The following is a 20,253-nucleotide window of genomic DNA, read 5'->3' as shown; positions in this document are numbered from 1 at the left end:
AGGCAAAACTATGGAGATACTAAAAAGATCATGGTTGCCAGAGGCAGTGGCAAAGAGAGATGAACAGGCAGAGCACAGAGGATTTTTAGAGCAGTGAAGATATTCTGTATACTACTATAATGATGATATCTGTCACTATGCATTTGTTCAAACCCATAGAATGTACGATATGAAGAGTGAACCCTAGGGAATTCCCCGATGGTCCAGTGGTTAAGAATCCACCTTTCAATGCAGGGGACATGGGTTCAATCTCCGCTTGGGGAACTAAGATCCCACACGCCACAGGGCAAGTAAGCCCATGCTCCACAACAAGAGAGCCCACACGCTGCCGCTGGAGAGAAGCCCCACACCACAACAAAGACGGAGCAGCCAAAAAAAAGGAGTGAACCCTAAGTAAATTCTGGACTTTGGGTAATAATGATGTGTCACTGTAGGCTAATCCTTGGTGAAAGTTTTTGCCATTCTGGGGAGTGATGTTGTTTGTGGGGTGGGTTATGTATGTATGGGGGCAGTGAGTACATGTGAAATCTCTGTATCCCCCTCTCAGTCTTGTTGTAAACCTAAAACTCCTCTTGAAAAATAGCCTTCAATAATATTCATGAGCTAAAGTCCCAAGAGTTCTTGGAGAGAAGAGCAGAAGTACAACATGCTATCTTGCCATGTGGGGCTAGATGAGGCTGCTCAGAGGTCTTTTTTTCTGATTCCCATTTTAAGTTATTAATGAAACTCCAACCTCCAAATAAATATGCCATTGCCATCAATTGGCTTTGCCCAACTATGCGATTCCTAATACCAAGCACATGTATCCTGGGTTGTCTACACTATTTGGTACTTTATTTCTTCACTCACAATAATCCTTTTCTATGAATAAATTTCATCACTGAATTAGCAACAACATCAAACCTCCAAAACATGTAAATCCAGAGCCAAAGCTTACAGGCTGGAAAAAATAAAGGTTCTCATGTGAACCAAGTATTGACCAAAAAAATATTGGTGCCCAGCATTAAAAACACTTGCTTTGTTTGTGTACTTGGAACATAAATTTGTGTTGCTGTCTCAGAAGGCCTCCTAAGTGACCAGTAACAGCAGAGTGCAAGGTTGAGGGAAAGAATTTCACTGCAAACATAAGCAAACAGCAAATGTCACATGAATTACCAGTGTTCAGAGGAGAAATTCCACCTGTGTCTATAAAGGTTGATCTCTCTCTTCCTGTTCTCAGGGTATGTTAAGAATTTAATGATTCATAGATTACAGCCTGCATGGTGCCCTGGCCTTGAATTTTAGGAGGTTTTACATGGACCAAAAAAAAAAAAATCTTACCTTCCACTAAATAACTTCCAATGACAATTATGTCTATAGGTTCCCTGTCTGGCAAGTGAGAGTCTCCCTCCACCCGCCTCCACCTGAAAAAATCAGCCCAACTGGGAGGCAAATGGGGAAGAATATTTAAGAGTAGTAGTGTTAGTCGCTCAGTCGTGTCCAACCCTTTGCAATCCCACAGACTGTAGCCTGCCAGGCTCCTCTGTCCATGGGATTCTCCAGGCAAGAATACTGGAGTAGACTGCCATTCCCTTCTCTAGAGGATCTTCCAGACCCAGGGATCGAACCTGGGTCTCCTGCATTGCAGGCAGATTCTTTACTGTTTGAGCTATAGGGAAGACCCTATATTGAGAAGAGTCAAATGTAGCCAAGGTGGGTGATTGTCCAAAATGTCAAGGTTTTTTCAGCTTGGATAATAGACCTGTTTATTAAACAACTAGCAGGGCTCACAATTGAGGCTTCTTCAAATACGTGCCCAAAGGGTTCTGCGGAGCATCAGCAGTGACAAGCACATATAAGGGGAGGGAGTTGTAGGGTTGCTAGGCTGAGTCACTATCACGTCTTTTTCTTTGCAACTTCCAAGGAGAACTGCATTTGTATTTCAAGGTTTCCATTTGGGTCAGCTGTGAACAAATACGAATAGGGGAGGGAGAGACAGACAGGCCACCTGGAACGTGAGCTGGTAGCCTGATAAGAGTTTCTCCTGTTGAGCCATCTGGTGTGTCCTGGCACTTGTCATCCAAATTATTGTTCTCCTCAACAAATTTAGCTTCCCCCAGACAGTTCAGCTTAAATGAGCTCATGCTGTCTATCTGACGCTGGTCAAAAGAAGAGTGAAAAACTTCTCTAAGCCCTGACGGAAGGAGAGAGGGAGGCAGAGAGAGAGAGAGAGAGAGAGTAAGCAAGTCAGCAGGAGCGCGAAGAGGGCAAGGAAATGGGATACGAGCAGAGCAGGAGAGCAGAAAAGGAGCTCTTCCTTGAAGAGCCAGAGCATTTTTATCTTCACCTATAAATCTCATGCCAGAAGGTAGGAAAAGAAGAAAAAGGACCACTTCCAATCGTATTGGTTAAGGCAAATATGATTGAACACACAAAATAGGAAAACAGTACAAACCACCATCACACTCATCTACTGTCATTTTTCTTTTGGGGTCTGATTGTTGTGTGGTGTTATGTTTTTAGTTAAGAAAGGAAGAGATGGCATTGGAGAAATCTGATCTGCTTGGGACAGCATGGCCAATGCTCTTTTCCATCCCAGCTGGAACAGGATTCAGTAACAGGCAAGGGCAAGTGGAGGAGTGATTCATTACCTAACTCTTGATTTTGAGCTTTGCATATCTACAGATCTGCTTTTTTTTCTCCTCCCCAGGTCTTGGGGAGCTGCCAATATGTGCAAAAGGGATGATGGTAATGGACTGAAGCTGCCACAGGGCAAAGCTCTGGAAGTGGAGATATAACCAGTTGTCAGGAGGGTACAGCTTGTGCCTCTGCCGTTTAGTCTGGCAGGTAACAGGGAATCTCATTTAGGAGCCACAAGAAGGTACTAAAGAAAGAGAAGCAGGAGGGGCAAAAGGAAGAGCCTCACAGAAATATGATCAAAGATGTCTTTCAAAATCTACCTTCCAAAGGAAAACGGCCCAGGACTGCAAAAGCCTCTTCACTATTGTTAATGCTGGTGTTCGTACATTTGTTGGCAATTTTCCTTCTTTCATTTTCTCGACCTGATCTTCTCAACTGGAACACATCACTTGGTCTCTTTTCCACTTTTACCAAAGTGATCTTACAAAAACTCTTATCAATACATTACTTTCTCTATTTCCAGTTCAGTTACATCAACACTGTCAGCTCCTAAGCTGGCAAACAGATGATCAAAGAAATTTTCTTCAAAATGTCCTAGGATACAATCTCAACCAAGTTACTCAAATGTAAAATGGATCTAAAGTCCCCTGCAATCCAAGGGTTCAGCTGAGATTTAATATAAAGTACTCAGTGATTAAAAGCTGTTGAATATATGTTAGCTCATTTCCTTTCCCCACTTGGAATTAAGAGATTCCTGGAACTTATAGCAGAAAAATCCACATCAATAACAAGCAGTATTTGGACATACATTCATAAACTTAAGTTTTTTCTCAGAAGAATAAATTCAATTAAAAATTGGTATACTTTCACAATGCCTATTTGGGCTATTTATGAGCCTCAGAGTCCCTTGTAACAATTATTCCAAAGGAGCAGTATTTTAAATTCACCGTGGTGTTATGGATACAGCTGGTGCTAAGCAACATAAGGCACGTAAGCAATGAAGATCTATTTCACAGCTTCTTTCCTTAGCAAGAGAACAGATGAGATTTTGTCGGCCTCACCTCCCTGGAGATTAAAAACCAAACCCCAGAGGAAGACCAGGTAGCTGACATATAGTCTCTTCCCCTGTGGAGGGAAGAAAACACAAAGTCCGTGGAAAGCTTACTTCTTCACCAGGTGAGTTTCCATTTTCTGTGAGATTGTTCCTGATACAGTGCACTTTGCTCTAAGTCCTATCAAAATGAGCAAGGCGACCCTATTAGGTGGCATTTTAGAAGCACACTGTGCATGCTAACTCTTAAAAATATCCACTGGGGTGGGGGGAGGAATCCCACAGAGATTAAATCATTGTATGTCTAAGTTAATTGACTCAATCCTGGGAGGCTGCATATAGCTCATAGAGATCTACCCATGGAGACATGAGAGAAAGGAAACACATGATCAGGAGCTAAAAGACACATTGTCCCTGCTCTACCATAGCTGAGTTACCTTCAGCCCCAAGGTCACTACTGCTCAACTCTAAAATGAAGGGGTGGAGTAGACGTTCTCTTAGGGTTCATCCAGCTTTACCATTTTGAAATCTAGGTCCTAAAAGGGAAATGGAGTAGAAATAGGAAGAAGCTGCTTATAAAGAACTGCAAGTGCCAAACCACCAAAAACTGAAAAGACCACTAAAACACATATAGAAATGAGGAGGAGGAGGAGGAAGGTGAGCATGGCATTACGGGCTCCATCTGTGGAGGCCTCACCAGAAGCCCAGCTCAGGTCCACGCACTTCACAGTATTAACTCTCCTAATACACTCTGACTCTACTTCTGTCATACCTCCCATCATATTAGACAACATCAGAATGAATCTAAATATTCTGAGGAAGTTGATTGGGGATGCATTTACAGGATTCACAGTCATAATCTCCACCTGGTATGAGAGAGGCTCCCAGGACTACTACAAAGGGGCGGGGCCAGGGGTCACATGGTGCTGAGAACGGATCCTGCAACACCTGGCGATGAAAGGAAGGAGTGAGTGGTAGAGGTTCAGAAGCTGGTCACTCAAAATTCCTTCCAGTTATCAGGTGTGCAAAACTGCAACTGAAGGATTCCATTCCCATGGGCACCTACTTAAAATGGAAAGAACTTGTCAAGAACAGATTCTGTAATTCAGGGTATGCTATTATGAAGACACCTCCTAATTTTATATTTTAATTTTCTTTTTTGAGCAAGTCATACAAAATGCAATTTGTCAGAAACCCTATGTTCACAGGGCACAAGCCTATGGTTGTACTGCAAACAGTGAGTGCGTTGATGTATGAAGTCACACGTTTTATTTGAGTCGACAGCTCAAATAGCATGTTAGCATATGTAACATATCTGTTCTAACCCATCTGGCCATAAATACCAGAAAAAAAAAGACATACAAAAGCCATGTTTTACTGACAGAAAGAGATGTGCTTCAAGTATTCATGATGAATAGTCTCATAGATTATTTAATAATACAATCAATGAAGGATAAATCACCTTAGAAAAACACTGACATTTCTTGATCTGACACAAAATAGTGACAAATATAAAGGTAACAGAAAGTCATAATATGATCCAAAGACTGCTGTCAATTCATTGTCACTGTACACAAGCGCATCTGTAATGTCCTTAAGCTCATATGTGAAAATAACTTGATAGCAACTTTATGAAATCTGACAGCCTTAAGAATGCATATGATATTGCAAACAAAAATCTGTCAAGCTGAAATAAACTTTCCCAAACTATCACTAATAAAATCTAAATTTCAACCATGGTAAAGGACAAGCTGAATTTTCTTTTTATTCTCTCTATATAAAATATAAAAACCAATCAGACTATGCAAGGAAAAAACGAGGAAAAATATAGAAGCTTGACAGGTAGTTATTTTTTTTAAATATGATTTTTTTGTAATGTTTATAGTATTTGGCAGATTTCTTAAATTTGTAACTTGTTACAATTTGCTATTCTAACTAAGTAAATATTGATTTTATAACTAAATTTGTTTCTGTGATTTCATATTCTTTTTCTTAAAGAGACCCTTAAATTATATAAGTGCCTAGCCCTACAAAACTTGGGTCCTTCCTGGCCTGGAATATAAAAGACACCTGATGAATGTTTATTGAATGAATCAACTTGGTAAATGTCAAAAATTAAATTCTTTTCTCCTAGATGTCAAATATTTAATTTTTAGAGGAGCAACCAGTGCAGAAACAGACGTTCATTGAGCTATTAAACTATTACCCGCTGACTGACTGGCCAAGGTTGGTCGCCCCTTCGCAAGCACTGATGACGTGGGCAAGATGCAGTGGGCGGGTAACTTGCAGTTTTCTGTAGTCCACCACAGACACTAGGTAAACTCCTCCCAAACAGGCATCCGTGCAGGCCCTGCAAACCCACACTGAGACACACTTCTCCTGGAAAGAACTCTTTGGGAACACACTCCTCAACATCAGCATGACACAGCAAAAAAAGTGAAAAGAAAAAGATAAAAAACAAAACAAAACTCTGGAGAAGCAATCTCTGGATCTGCTGCTGCTGCTGCAAAGTTGCTTCAGTCGTGTCCGACTCTGTGTGACCCCATAGACGGCAGCCCACCAGGCTCCCCCGTCCCTGGGACTCTCCAGGCAAGAACACTGGAGTGAGTTGCCATTTCCTTTTGCAATGCATGAAACTGAAAAGTGAAAGTGAAGTCGCTCAGTCATGTCAGACTCTTCGCGAGCCCAGGGACTGCAGCCCACCAGGCTCCTCTGTCCATGGGATTTTGGAGTGGGGTGCCATTGCCTTCTCCAGACTCTGGATCTGAGATCTTTGCCTATTTTAATAATTAACAGCAATTATGGATGGGGTGAGGATCTTCATTCACATATGGTACACACTGGTAATGATAAACTCTAAAAATATTTCCAGAGTCATTACTCCAGAGTGCATGCTGTTAATGACAAAGTTCAGAGGAAATGGATGGTATTGATTACACCCTGCTAATTAGCTGACTACCTAGGATAGTTTGGGTTCCTTTGGATTAAAAAAAAAAAGTGAATTCCTGTCAATGTTTCCAATATTCGAGCTTATCATAAAATATTAGCTTTGACACTTAAGGGCTTTGAAATTGTTGATGCTTTATCAACAAGAATGACAGCTATAAATTTTAATACATTCCTTTTAAAAAATCCATGAAGTGATAATCAGAAACAATAAAAAGAGTGAAAGCTCTTCTTTACAAAAAAGTGCCAGTTAAAAAATGTATATAATAGGAATCACTGAATTAGGAATACATTTGTAACTGGCAATGTACTATCTGATGCAGGCAAGGATCATCAACACATGCTAAATTTTCATTGGATGAAATTTTAATGGAGCATATAAAATTCATGAAGTCTCAAAGCATCTCCCCATAATTACAATGTATTTATTTACCCTACAAAGGAGAACTTCTCTAACGAAGAAATCCAGAGATTCTGCCTTAGACAAGTGATCAAACTTAGCCTCACTATTAAGGAAAACTGGTATTACTCATTTCCTTATATAATGCAATAGGGGGGACACTACATATCCATTTAGAATTCTTGCCAAAAATATTTAATTTGAATTTAATAATGGGGAAATAATTAACTCCAAACTGAGGGACACTTTGCAAAACAACTACCCTTATCCTCAAATATGTCAAAGTGATAAAATATTAAAAAGACTAGGGAATAATTCCAGATTTAAGGAGACTAAAGATACATGAACCCTAAATGTAATGTCATACCCTTGATTGGGTTCTAGAACTTTTTAGAAAGCAGGGACATTAATTATTGAGAGTTGGGGATAATTGGAGATCTGAATGTCAATGGAATTTACATTATATAACATTTATACAACTATGTTAAATTTCCTAGTTATGACAACGATACTACCTTATGTTAGAGAAGGTCCTTGTTCTTATGAAGTACACGCTCATATATTTATGATTTAAATGCTCTGTGGCTGTACCTACCTCATTTTAAATTGATTAAAAGGTGAAAGAGAACAAATGTGGTAAAAATTAAATAATGAATGTAGGTGAAGGGTGTATGAGTGCACACAGAAAGCAACTAAAAAACTTGATAAGTTAAAATCTATCAACATTTAAAACATCTCATCAAAAGGCACTGTTTAAGATAAAAGCAAAACTATAAGTGAGACACCACCTGAGAGAAAATATTTGCAAAACATATATCTAATAGTGGACTTTCTTCTAGAATATATAGAGAATTCCTATTACTGAATAATTTTAAAACAACCCAATTATAAAATAGAGAAAAGACTTGAGCAGACTATTCACAAAGGAAGATTTGGAAATGGCCAACCAACATGTGAATGTGTGTTCAACATCATTAGTCATCAGGAAAATGGCTAAAACTAAACAGACTGAAAACATCATTTTTCAGTGAGAAAGTGGAGCAAGCTGAACTCTTACACATGGCAGGTGGCAATGTGAAAGGTACCATCTCTTCAGGAAAAAGTTCAGCAATTTCTGACAAACAGTATATGAGTCATCTAATAGTCTTTCAATTTTACCACAGACTGCTATTTTACCAAAAAACAAAATTGGGGGAAAACATCTGTGATGCTTTAGAATGTGGCTTCAGAAAATAGACATGAGTCAGTATATATCCATTTATAGTTGGTTCTCCATTCTTTTTATCTTAGATAATTTTTTAATAGTAACTGTGAAAAAGTGAAAGTCACGTAGTCATGTCCAACTCTTTGCAAACCTATGGACTATAGCCCACCAGGCTCCTCCATCCATGGGATTCTCCAGGCAAGAATACTGGAGTGAGTTGCCATTCCCTTCTCAGGGGATCCTCCCGACTCAGGGATCGAACCTGAGTCTCCCACATTGCAGGCAGATTCTTTATCATATGAGCCACCAGAGAAGTCCAAAAGACATACTTCCAGGAGTTGGTTCCACTGGGGATGGATCCCAGGACCTTCTGTGTAAAAAGCAGATGTGCTAACCACAACTTGAATCAGTAAACAGTTCTTGAGTAACTGTTATGTGTACTGAGAGTATAATGATATACAAGAAGGATGTAGTCCTGTCCTTGTGGAATTTATGTTCTCATGGAGAAACACATACTGAACAAGCAGAGAGAGAGACAGAAAGCAGTTACCAAGTTGATCAGGGGTCTGATCCCTGGTACTGATACCAGTTGCTTTATCTTTGGTCTGGCCACTGATCACTGGTCTGAGTCACTGTGGCTTTGGCACTATGTGCAAGAATGGTGTGGAGCACTGAAAGTGAGGTCAAAGGGGGTAAAAAGAGAACAGAGTTTTAAGCCAAAGACTGAGACTGCAAGAGTGGGCTCCTGAAATCAGGAGGTAAACAGAACCAAGGTCTTTGGTGCGCACACCGAGGAGAGTTCTGGAGTTGCTGCTTCTTAAGGCGTTCCAGTTCATGTCCACCCGCCTGCTTAGTGCTGCCGTTATCCAAGGAAGACAGTGATGGTGATAGCCATGAGAAAGATAAGATGTCAGCTACAAAACTCACTGACTGCTTCTCAGTGTCAGGGTCTCTACACTGAACGCTTGATCCCATACAGTTCTCTCAACAACCCTATGGGATAAAGAGTATTCTCGCCATGTTACAGATGAGCAAAGAGCTTCTCACATTAAACCATGTATGTAAATTCACACAACCTCTAAGTGGCTAAACCTGCATTTGAATCTAGGTCTGTCTGATTCCAAATCCCACTCTCTATATTGTTACTTTGTTCATCTCCAATCCTCATGGTGGGCTTCTCTGGTGGCATGAGTAGTAAAGAACCCATCACCAATGCAGGAGACATAAGAGACGTGGGTTCAATCCCTGGGTTGGGAAGATCCCCTGGAGGAGGGGATGGCAACCCACTTCAGTATTCTTGCCTGGGAAATCCCATGGACAGAGGAGCCTGGTGGGCTATATAGTTCATCAAGTTGCAAAAAGTCAGACATGATTGAAGTGACTTAACACACACACACAGTCCTCCTGGTAGTACCTTCTGATCGGTACTTTCTCCAGGGGGCCAGAGATGCCAAAGGGTCCTTTGGACTCAAGGTGACTTTTGGAACGGTCTTCAGCTTTGATGTGAGAAAGAGAACAAAAGTGCAGGCAATAGTAAAAAGCAGACTTGAGGCTACTGGGGATTATTTCGGTTCATATGCTACACTAGACATTTTTCAAAGGGCACTGTATAAGCAAACAACATTGTCATAATCCTGAAACCCGAATTCAAAATGCATTAATTTCTTTTTACCACTAGGGATTCAGAGAAACATGCCATAGTGATATGGTTCTTAAGCTTATGCTTTCAGTAATCAGAAAGCTGGAAAATAGAAGATGAACATTCACAAATATTTTAAAATTATGAATGCAAAATATCAGCCAAGAATAAATCTTTATATCAAGGTTACAAGCAGATGAAAAATGACAGTCCGTACTGGGAATGCAAACAGACCATTAATTAGAGCAGCCTCACAAAGCACCCAAGTAATAGCAGTTTGCAATTCTTTACCAAAATTTACATAACTGCATAGTCTCCTTTCAGATTCTAGAGATTCTATTTTTGATAAGTAGCAACTCAGAAGCTTAGTTACCTCATCTCTATTATTATTCCACTTTTATGAATATGAAATGGTGACACCTTGAATTTACACATTAGCAAACCTAACAGGCTCCCTCTAACACGTTTTACTCATTCATTCCAGCAACACTGTGTGCCAGGCCTTGTGCCCAGCCCCAGAGACACTGAGATGAAGAAGACACAGAGTATGTCCCCAAGGGAACTTCCAATCCAGAAAGAGAAACAGACTAGTAAACATACAACCCTAACAGAGTTTGAACAAACTAAACAGATGGAGATCAAAATGGCAATACAATGTTAGGCATCCCCCAATCAGATAGCAGCAATCACAACAGCAATATTAAGTAAATTAAGCTCTTCTTTCTCTCTCTCCCCTCCCTCTTTCCTACCTGTCTTCCTTCCTTCCTTCTCATCTCTTTCTTCTGCCTTCCCTCCCTCTCTCCATGTTTCCCTCCCTTCCTTTTTTATTCAGTGAGTCTATCCATTCATTACTTAGCAAAATTATATAATAATAGTACATTCTGCTGCTAAGTCACTCCAGTCGTGTTTGACTCTGTGTGACCCCATAGACGGCAGCCCACCAGGCTCCCCCGTCCCTGGGATTCTCCAGGCAAGAACACTGGAGTGGGTTGCCATTTCCTTCTCCAATACATGAAAGTGAAAAGAGAAAGTGAAGTCGCTCAGTTGTGTCCGACTCCTAGCAACCCCATGGACTGCAGCCTACCAGGCTCTTCCGTCCATGGGATTTCCCAGGCAAGAGTACTGGAGTGGGGTTCCATTGCCTTTGGGTGCAAAACTTACCTTGTGTCAGGCAATTATAGAATTTCATTTAAACCTCACAAAATGCTCAAAAGAAGGTACAATTTTCCCCATTATACAGATGAAACTGAGGTTCAGAGAGTTACCCAGTATGCCAAGGTCACACCCTGTCAAGAGACTGAATGAAGACCCAGACCCACCGTGACTCCAGAACTGGGGCTGGAGTACTCTAGAGAGTACATCGTCTGAGTCTACCCATTACCAGATAATATGCCTGCCTGTCACACTACCTGAAGCAGTAATAAGGACTCAGTGATTAAAGGACATTTTGGAATTTCTAACAAAGGCTTTCTAAACAAAGGATCTGCCTTTCAAAAATCGGAGAGACATGAAAAAAAAACGATGATGAGAAAAAAATGCAGTGTTCAGTGTGGGTTTCCCCCCTTGGGAGCACTGCAGCCCTCCACCTGCATAAATGATGAGAACTGGCATTCTGCTTGATTACCATGCATCTGTTAGGGGCCTCAGAGTGAACTGAGCAAAAACAAAAGCAGGAAGAAAAAGCGCCTACTAACTGAGGTTGTTCCAGTTGCACCATTTGAGTCATGGTGATACTCTCTTTATTTTGTAATCACCAGTGGCACCTATGCCCCGTAGGTTGCAAAAATATTTCAAAACAACTTAAATCAAGCTTGATAGCTAATTATGCTAAGGTCATGCCAAAGAAGCAAACCACCAGGACATCAAAAATCCAAGACAGTCTAAGTGTAAAGTAGCAGCATTAATTTTTCTCCCACTAAAAAACAAAGGGAGGGAGACAAGCTTTTTTACTCTCTTGAGGATAAACTGGCTTTTAATAATCTTCTGAAATAGACCTCTTAAGACATTTCACCTCTGCTATGAATATTTGAGACTGGTCCTCTGATTACAAAAATGTTCATGTTAAATCTCATCAAGATGCTTTCTTAAGATGAAGAATGTTTTATAAATTGTAATGGTTTTAATCAGAACCCTCTTTGAAGCTATTAAACGCTACAATGTAGCCCGACCATTGCTTCAATTATGCCACTTATCGACTCTGTATTAATTAAGTATCATTATAGGCACTGATTTATATACTTCCTCACAGCTCTCTCGCCAGATGGTCCAACATTCTCCCTCTCTGACACTCCATAAACATCACCTGGATTCACTCATATTTCTCTCCAGCTGAATGTTTAATCAGCTCTCAGTCATCTTCAAATTGGATTGCTTCTCTTCCTCCTCTTCACTATACTCTATCAATACCGTACACAAATGCCAAGTGATATAAAACATAAACCAGTGGTAGTTACAAAGCCAAGTTCTATCATCAGCTCATTCCCACCTCAATGAATTCTTCCCCAGTATGATGATACACTTCTCACAATCGAGTGAAAGGAGAGCCTTTTTGCTTCCTTAGCTGATTAAAACTTACAGTCTGTGTTCAATTATCTGGGGCAATGGAGAAAATAACTAGGAAAAAAATGTATATTTGGCAATGGGAGTACAATAGACGATTTGGCCTCAGTAGAGTTTCTTTCTCAATTATATTTTGCTTGGTCTAATATAAAAATTATTTTGCATTCTTGAGCTCACACGTTGAGAGAGCAGGAGGCAGAAGTCCCAAGGTGTACCGCACTGCAAGGAAGCCAGCCTAGAATTTTAAACTGCCTTGGGTGTTCCAAAAAGCAGATAATAGAGAAACGGAAATGCTTAACTGTTTGTCTTACAAAATATAAAAACCAGATTATTGGGACAATCTCACAGCCGCCTCAAGTTCAAAAGATCTAGGAACCAAATTGGTTCTGTTGCCTCTCTATGGGCTCCCTCTCCCCCTCAGTGTCTCTCATCATTCTTCAGTCCCCAAGCTGGGTGAAGGGAAATGGAAACTGAGGCAGACCGGAGAAGGCACAGGCCATCAGCCAAAACGACTTGATGCTAACCCAAGAGGCTGCAGTTTACCTTACAGAAATACAAGATGTCACCTCCACAAACCCCTATTTTAACATAAAGCTCATGACTTTAAAATATTGGGCTGGACTGAATGCAGTCCATTGGTTTTCAATCCTTGACTTACTGTTGACTTTGACTCCTCATCTTTCCTCCCTTCAAATGCAACCTGTCCTTAAGTTTTGATATTTTTTTCATTACCCTTCTGTATGATCAGGCCACTCAAGATGGCTGTTCTCTTGTTCTCTGTACATCCTCTGCTCAACCAGTCCCTGCTTCACCAACATGCACCCTCATGACTATCTAATTCTCTTAATCATAAAGCTTAATCGGAGTCGTGCTTGCCTACGTTTGCCTCTTGCCCCACTGATGGTTTCTCCAATAACTGATGAGCCAACCTGATGTCCCTTCCCCCTACCCTCCTCTACCCCAAGAAGCAAAAACTGCTGCCATCCCTGCCTGCTATCTGGCATATGCAGTGTGGTGTCACTCCAGGACTCTGCTTCGAGTTGTAAAATCTTCTCTCTAATAAACTGCTGATGGCTGCTGCTCTCTCGGGGCTCTTGCTTCAGTCTCACGGTGGGGCAGTTACACAGCCGGCAGGGTACAGCCCAACACCCTTCTGCTGCCTCTTCCTCTCCACTCCCACCAGCCATGTCCTCATTACTTCACATCTGCATTCAGAGATCAGTGTCCTTACGTTCGTAAAGCATATCATCTACGCTCACCAAGTTGATCTAAAACAGTAGTTCCCAAACTTCAACATACCTCAGAATCACCTGGAGGGCTGTTTAAACAACATACTGCACCCCCAAGCACGTTTTAATTTAATGGGTCTCAAGTGGAGCCTAACAATTTATATATCAATAGCTCCTAGGTGAGGCTGATGAGGAGGAGAAGGGGATGACAGAGGATGAGATGGTTGGATGGCATCACTGTCACGATAGACATGAGTTTGAGTAAACTCTTGGAGTTGGTGATGGACAGGGAGGCCTGGCATACTGCAGTCCATGGGGTCACAAAGAGTCGGACACGACTGAGCAACTGAACTGAGGTTGATAAGGTTCCAGGGTCCACATTTAGAGAAACCATGCTCTAAAATGTCACCTCCAACTCTAACACAATTAATGGTTCCCCATTTCCTCCACATTAAAGTTAAAATTCCTTAACCTGGCACTTTGGATTCTTCATAAAGCTGGTCTCTTCCTCTCACCTCAAAACAACATTTCTCTGATCTCCCATGAAACCCTGTTCCAGTCCAGCTGGTCTACTTATATATTACCCAATGCATCAAGCACTCCCACTTTCCTGCCTTGATCACATATAGAAAGTCTTTCCAGCTCCAATCTCTTGTTCAAGTTCAACCTTTTCACTGAGTACCCAGAACCCACATTCTCCATGTAGCTAGCCCCCATCAGACCGCTGCTGCCTCTTCTAGACTTCTAGAGCATTAACTCTCCAAGTTGCTGGTTGAATCCAAAGTGCATGGACTTCAGAGCCAGAGCCTCTCTGAGTATGACTCCTGCTTCTTTCATTAGCTGTGTAATTTGACTAGTTACATGGCCCTTCTGAACCTGTTTCTCCCTCCAAAAAAGAGCAATAATAATACCTATTTCCACAGGTTGTATAAAGAATTAATCAAAAATTTTAAGTCTTCTAAGTAGTATAAACAAAGTATGCTTAATAAATGTCAATTTCTTATCTTGGTCCCTTCTCCCAATCATGCATGTAGCACTAAATATAAAATATATTACATTAATCATACATATTTTAAGCTTACTCTCCTCTCTTTTAGCCAGATAGAATATTTCTGAGGAACCAAAAACATCTCTAATTCATCTTAGCAACCATAGTGCCTGACAACTTCTGAGTAACAGGTAAGCTCTCAATAAACATTTACTAAGAAATATGATTAATTTGAGAAATAACATAAGGCAAGTGGTTCCATAGAGCAGCTCTTCTCTGCAGAGCTTCTCTTACAATTACTTTTATTGTAAAATGTCTTCCTATGACAAGGCAAACTGTATTTTATACACAGGAAAACTAAAATAGATCTAATGAGAATCCCTATTAGATAGTCCCCACTTGATACTTTATACTGAACAAGAGAAAAGTCATTATAAAAGCATCAATGACGGACAAATCTTCTCTTTGAAGTCAATTTGAACACAAAAACACTAATAATGGGAACACAGAGAAATAATGACAAAAAGCCCAGAGATAATGCTGCAGCAAGTAATGGGCTGCCTTTTGAGGACCAAGAGGTAACCACGTGGCCGTTGTACTTCCAAAATGGCTGACGCATTTTGCTAACTCTACTGACAGATGTTAAGTCAAGATGTTGGTAAAACACATTGCCTGTCCTTTAGGAAATTCTCTAATTTTTAAATCAAGCAGAAACAAATTACAGCTTCTATTCTGTTCTCCAAAGTTACTGATTTCTACACTATTCCTAAACAGAATCCAGTATAACCCGCTGGCATAGAGCTAACAGTAACAGAAAAAAGATATAACCTGGCATATTGGCATCTGGATATTTTCCTCCAAATACAGAGCAAAGTGCCCTAAAAGTTCAAGTGATTGTACATTCACTATACAGAGGCTACACAGTTTGAGCAGAGAGCCCTAGGGGCGCGGTCACCTGGTTTGTTGTAAGAGAATCTGCCATCACTGATCACAGAAACTCAGACAGGTTGATTCCTCCAATAGTCATTTCCTGAGTGGCTACTATGTATCAAATATTATACAAGATGATCGGGATACCGAGGCAAAGTGTTTAATCCATATTATCCTGGAACTTACAGTCTAGTGTAGAGTCAGACAGTTGAAGACTGCACAGTGGTTCACCAAACTTGTCTTCCTTTCACGGTGAGCATGAAGACAGACCAAATTTCCCAGCCTCCATATAGCATTGTGGACATAGAATGTGAGCAATGAGGTATGTCATACCCAGGCATGACCACAGAAAGCCTCGCCTGTGATTATTGACTTTCTCTCTCCATCTCCTTATTTGCCAGTTGGATGCAAGGGACCCTGCCGAGGACTCTGATTTCTTAGAGGTGATGGAGCCACAAGATGGGAGCAAAAGGCCACCTGCTGAACACTCTCTTGCAACTATTATGTGAACAAGAAAGAAATTCCTATTGTGTTAAGTGGCTAAATTGTTTGTTACAACAACACTTGAAGTGAAAGTGAAAGTTGCTCAGTTGTGTCCAACTCTTTGCCACCCCGTGGACTATACAGTCCATGGAATTCTCCAGGCCAGAATACTGAAGTGGGTAGCCTTTCCCTTTTCCAGGGGATTTTCCCGACCCAGGGATCAAACCCAGGTCTCCTGCATTGCAGGTGGATTCTTTACCAGCTGAGCCACAAGGGAAGCTCAAGAATACTGGAGTGGGTAGCCTGTCCCTTCTCCAGGGGGTCTTTCCAACCCAGGAATAGAACTGGGGTCTCCTGGATTGCAGGTGGATTCTTTACCAACTGAACTATCAGGGGAGCCTTACAACACTTGATCTACCACACCATAGCATGAACTCAAACCACCTCCAAGACAACATGATACAGAGTATGCACAGCATGACACGGGATACCCAAAAGAGGCAGCTCACCTGAGCCGAAGCTGGATGTTGGGAAGGGCTCCTCCGAAGAAGTGCTTAAAACGAATCTTGAAGGACAGTGTGAGACAGTGAGAAAGGGAATAGAAGGATGCAGAGGAGAAAGCATTTGCAAAGTCATGAAACTTTGAGGAAATGGGCTGCATTGGGGAAGTCTTAGTGATTCCTGACAGTATGTATTTGCTAAAATGACAGACAAACAGCAGAACCTAGGAGATGTAGTAGCTACTAGAAATGATGGATAGGGGAAGAGGAAAAAATAATCAAGAACCATCTAACTTGAGAAGGCAGAAGAGATGGCATTGAGATAGAAAATGCAGCAGAAAAATCTGAAAGAATGAGTTCAATTTTGAAAAAGAAAGAAATTGAGATAGCTATGGAACACCCAAAAGATGGATCAGCAGGTAGTTGACCATGTGGACCTAGAGTTCAGGCAGTGGTATGGACAGGAGAGGTGAGTTCGGAAAGGGCCGCTGCACAGGTGCTGGCTGAGGCCAGAAGCAGGGTGGGATGGCTCAGGTAGAACGCTCATAGCAAGAAGCCAGAGAAACAGGGAAGGAAAAAGGCAAGTGGGGAAGAGGGAAGGAGCAAGAAAAAGAATATGAGAAAGAAGTCACAGATGCCAAAGACTGTGAAAAAAAGCAGTCAATAGTAAGAAACGCTTCAGAGTGGTGAAATAAGAGGACAGCCTGAAAAATGTCCTATATTCAATTAGGCTGCTATTTGTGACCTTAGCAAGTTCCATTTCAGTATCAGAAAGAGCTAAGTTAAGATGGTCTGGAGAGTGAACGAGGGATAAAGAATTACAGACTGGAATACAGAATACTCTTTAAAAAAAAAATCTAAAAAATCTAATTGTTTTCTAAAAAACAATTAGCCCAAAGTGGAGAGAGAAAGAGAGAGTTTGTTTCACTTTGATTTTCATTTTTCAAGAAGCAAGACTTAAACATGTTAAAATGTTGAATTCTCTGAACTTTTATTTCTCTGTAAAATAGGGATAATAAGGCCTCTTCTTGGTCCATTGGATTGTTGTCAGAACAAATAAGATGAAAGATGACATATGTGAAAGAGTCTAAAGTTCTACATAAACAGCAATGTTATTTTGTATTTATAAATTTTGAAAATATAGAGTTATAAAAGTTAAGAGGCCATTGAAATATGGCTGGCTATAAAATTAATAAAAAATTATAATCAGTCTAGATCTAGAAATATTAAGCAAATGCCTTTTGAACACACACTGCATGCTGGCAACCCCGAATCTTTGAGGCTAATGACACAGGCTACTTTTGCTGGACAAATTTCTTCTGGTGCATCTAGGTTACAGCCTGAGTTTCCAGATGTCTTTGTTATACCAGGAAAAAAAAAAAAAAAAAGGTCAGTGAACCCGGGCAAATTGCTGTGCATTAAATCATCTGGGAATTTTTTAGTCTTATGAGTAGTAGTTTTTAAATAAATGTTTCTGGCATTTACCCAGTTTCGCAAAGCAACAGACTAGCCCCATAATTTAGGTCTCACGACCAGCGAAACCATGGTGAATGGCCACAAGCTGCTGAGTATGTTATTCTAAGGAGTGACTGAAGTATTCTGGGAAGTGAGCTAGCCATCTCAGGACGTCCCCCCTGGGAAGACTAACCATCTGAAAGAATATGGCCAAATCATTATTTCACTAGTCACCAAACTTTTAAGGACTCTACAAAGAGCATTATTTTAAGCACTATGACATCACTGTAACTAGGTTTTCTCTCTTAAAACTTGTAACAAGTGGTTTCAGCATGCCCCAACTTCCTCCCCTGGGAAGATATCTTATCCCTGTAAAAGAAAATGTCCCTTTCCTTTTCTGCGCACTTTTGAACAGCTCTGACTGGGCTCTGATGCCTCCTCAGTTATTTTCAAGGACACAGGGTGCTAATTGAGGTCAAGCAGCTGTGACTCCGGCGCCAAAGAACAATTGTGCAGAATACAGAAGCCTTCCTTTACAAAAGACACTGAGGATCTAGTCTTGAGATCCAAATAAACCCTGTTTGCAGTTACTTTTGCATGCGTCTTTTATCTTAAACAGACCGAGCTACAAGACCGAAATGGTGTTTCTTTTATCCATGTTTCTCAAATATTTTATCCTTGATATGTGACACTATCATATGTAGCTATTAAATTGACCCAATGTCTCCAGGTCAGTTTTTAGAACTTTTATCCACTGCAATGCCAAATTTCCTCCCAGGGCTGAGGGTCAATAAAGCGCTTTGCAAATACCTCAATCAGAAATACAAAGAAAAAGACAAAGCTTCCATTGCCCTCAAAATAGACCTTTATAGAAAACTGAATATCTTTCATAAGTTTACCTCAATCTCAAAATAATTTTGTGAAAGTATTGTCATTAATTATCAACAATGAATAGAGTAGAATCCTGAGGCCCAAAGAGTTTTAAGAATATTCCAAGGTGGTATGAGATTACTAGGTATAAACTACTATGTATAAAATAAAGAAGGAACAAGAATATATTGTATAGCACAGGGAATTATAGGCATTATCTTGTAATAACTTATGGAGTGTGAGCTGCAAAAACACTGACTCATTTTGCTGTACGTCTGAAACTAATACAAAACTGTAAGCCAACTATACTTCAATTAAAAAAAGAACATTCCCAAGGCCTCTTAGTTCTTTAGAAACAGATCTATATCCAAGGTCCTCTGCTGCCTCAACTCTTTCCACTACACCATAGATGGCCCCCATCATGTTACCCACTTTATTTGTATTTCACTTCTCTAGCAACAATGGATGGAGAAGGCAATGGCACCCCACTCCAGTACTCTTGCCTGGGAAATCCCATGGATGGAGGAGCCTGGTGGGCTGCAGTCCATGGGGTCGCTAGGAGTCGGACATGACTGAGTGACTTCACTTTCACTTTTCACTTGCATGCATTGGAGAAGGAAATGGCAACCCACTCCAGTGTTCTTGCCTGGAGAATCCCAGGGACGGCAGAGCCTGGTGGGCTGCCGTCTCTGGGGTCGCACAAGAGTCGGACACGACTGAAGTGGCTTAGCAGCAGCAGCAGCAGCAACAATGGAAAAAAGTCTGGCTTCCTCTGAAGTCATTAGGAATCTCTGATGAAATGCAGACGTGAATTCAGTTCTCCCTCCAATGAAAATACATAAAACATACTGGTTATATAAGGAATGTTATGGGGTCATCGTGGATGTGGAAAACTTTTTAAAGGAATGCACAAATGATGCTTGGAATCCTGAAAAGGCCAAAGAAGATATTACAAACAAATGACCAAATGTGGAATGGGGGAAATTCCATGAACAATCAGTATTGTCACTTGACTAGTTTGTTTTTATTCTGGAAGGGCTTCTCTTTGATGGAAAACCCTGGTTTTTTAAAGCGTTTCAAATGAACTCAATGACCAACCTGTAGATGGAGAAGGAAGCCACGGAGCGAATGAGGGATGCCAAAGCCCCCACTTTGGCAGCTTCCACCGCCCCCTCCATGCGGTACTGCACTGCTGTGGAGTAGTTGGTATAAGGTTGATTGTAAATGACGATCTTCCCTTCTGCGTCTGGCCCCCTTCTCTGCAGTTCATCGAAAGAGGTCACCACCAGAACTTCCGCAGTAATGCCTACAAATAAAAGTCATGCAAGATTAACGTGTGGTTTCCGATCAGCCAGGTTGAATTGGCACACAAAAGGTCAC

General features: G+C 40.9%; 1 protein-coding gene across 6 annotated transcripts in view; it reads right to left on the bottom strand.

The window, feature by feature from the left end:
* Positions 1 to 20,253, bottom strand: part of CPQ (carboxypeptidase Q) — a 573,403-nt gene that overhangs the window by 355,275 nt on the left and 197,875 nt on the right. For all 6 annotated transcript variants that reach the window (XM_025265059.3, XM_025265060.3, XM_044928552.2 and 3 more), the window contains exon 3: positions 19,972 to 20,179. In XM_025265059.3, the coding sequence (XP_025120844.3) occupies positions 19,972 to 20,179 (208 nt within the window). The remainder of the gene's footprint in view (positions 1 to 19,971; positions 20,180 to 20,253) is intronic.

This window comes from Bubalus bubalis, chromosome 15 (assembly GCF_019923935.1).
Source record: "Bubalus bubalis isolate 160015118507 breed Murrah chromosome 15, NDDB_SH_1, whole genome shotgun sequence".
Lineage (NCBI taxonomy): Eukaryota > Metazoa > Chordata > Mammalia > Artiodactyla > Bovidae > Bubalus > Bubalus bubalis.
The sequence above is the reverse complement of the archived record's forward strand: the minus strand, read 5'-3'. Positions and strand labels throughout refer to the sequence as shown.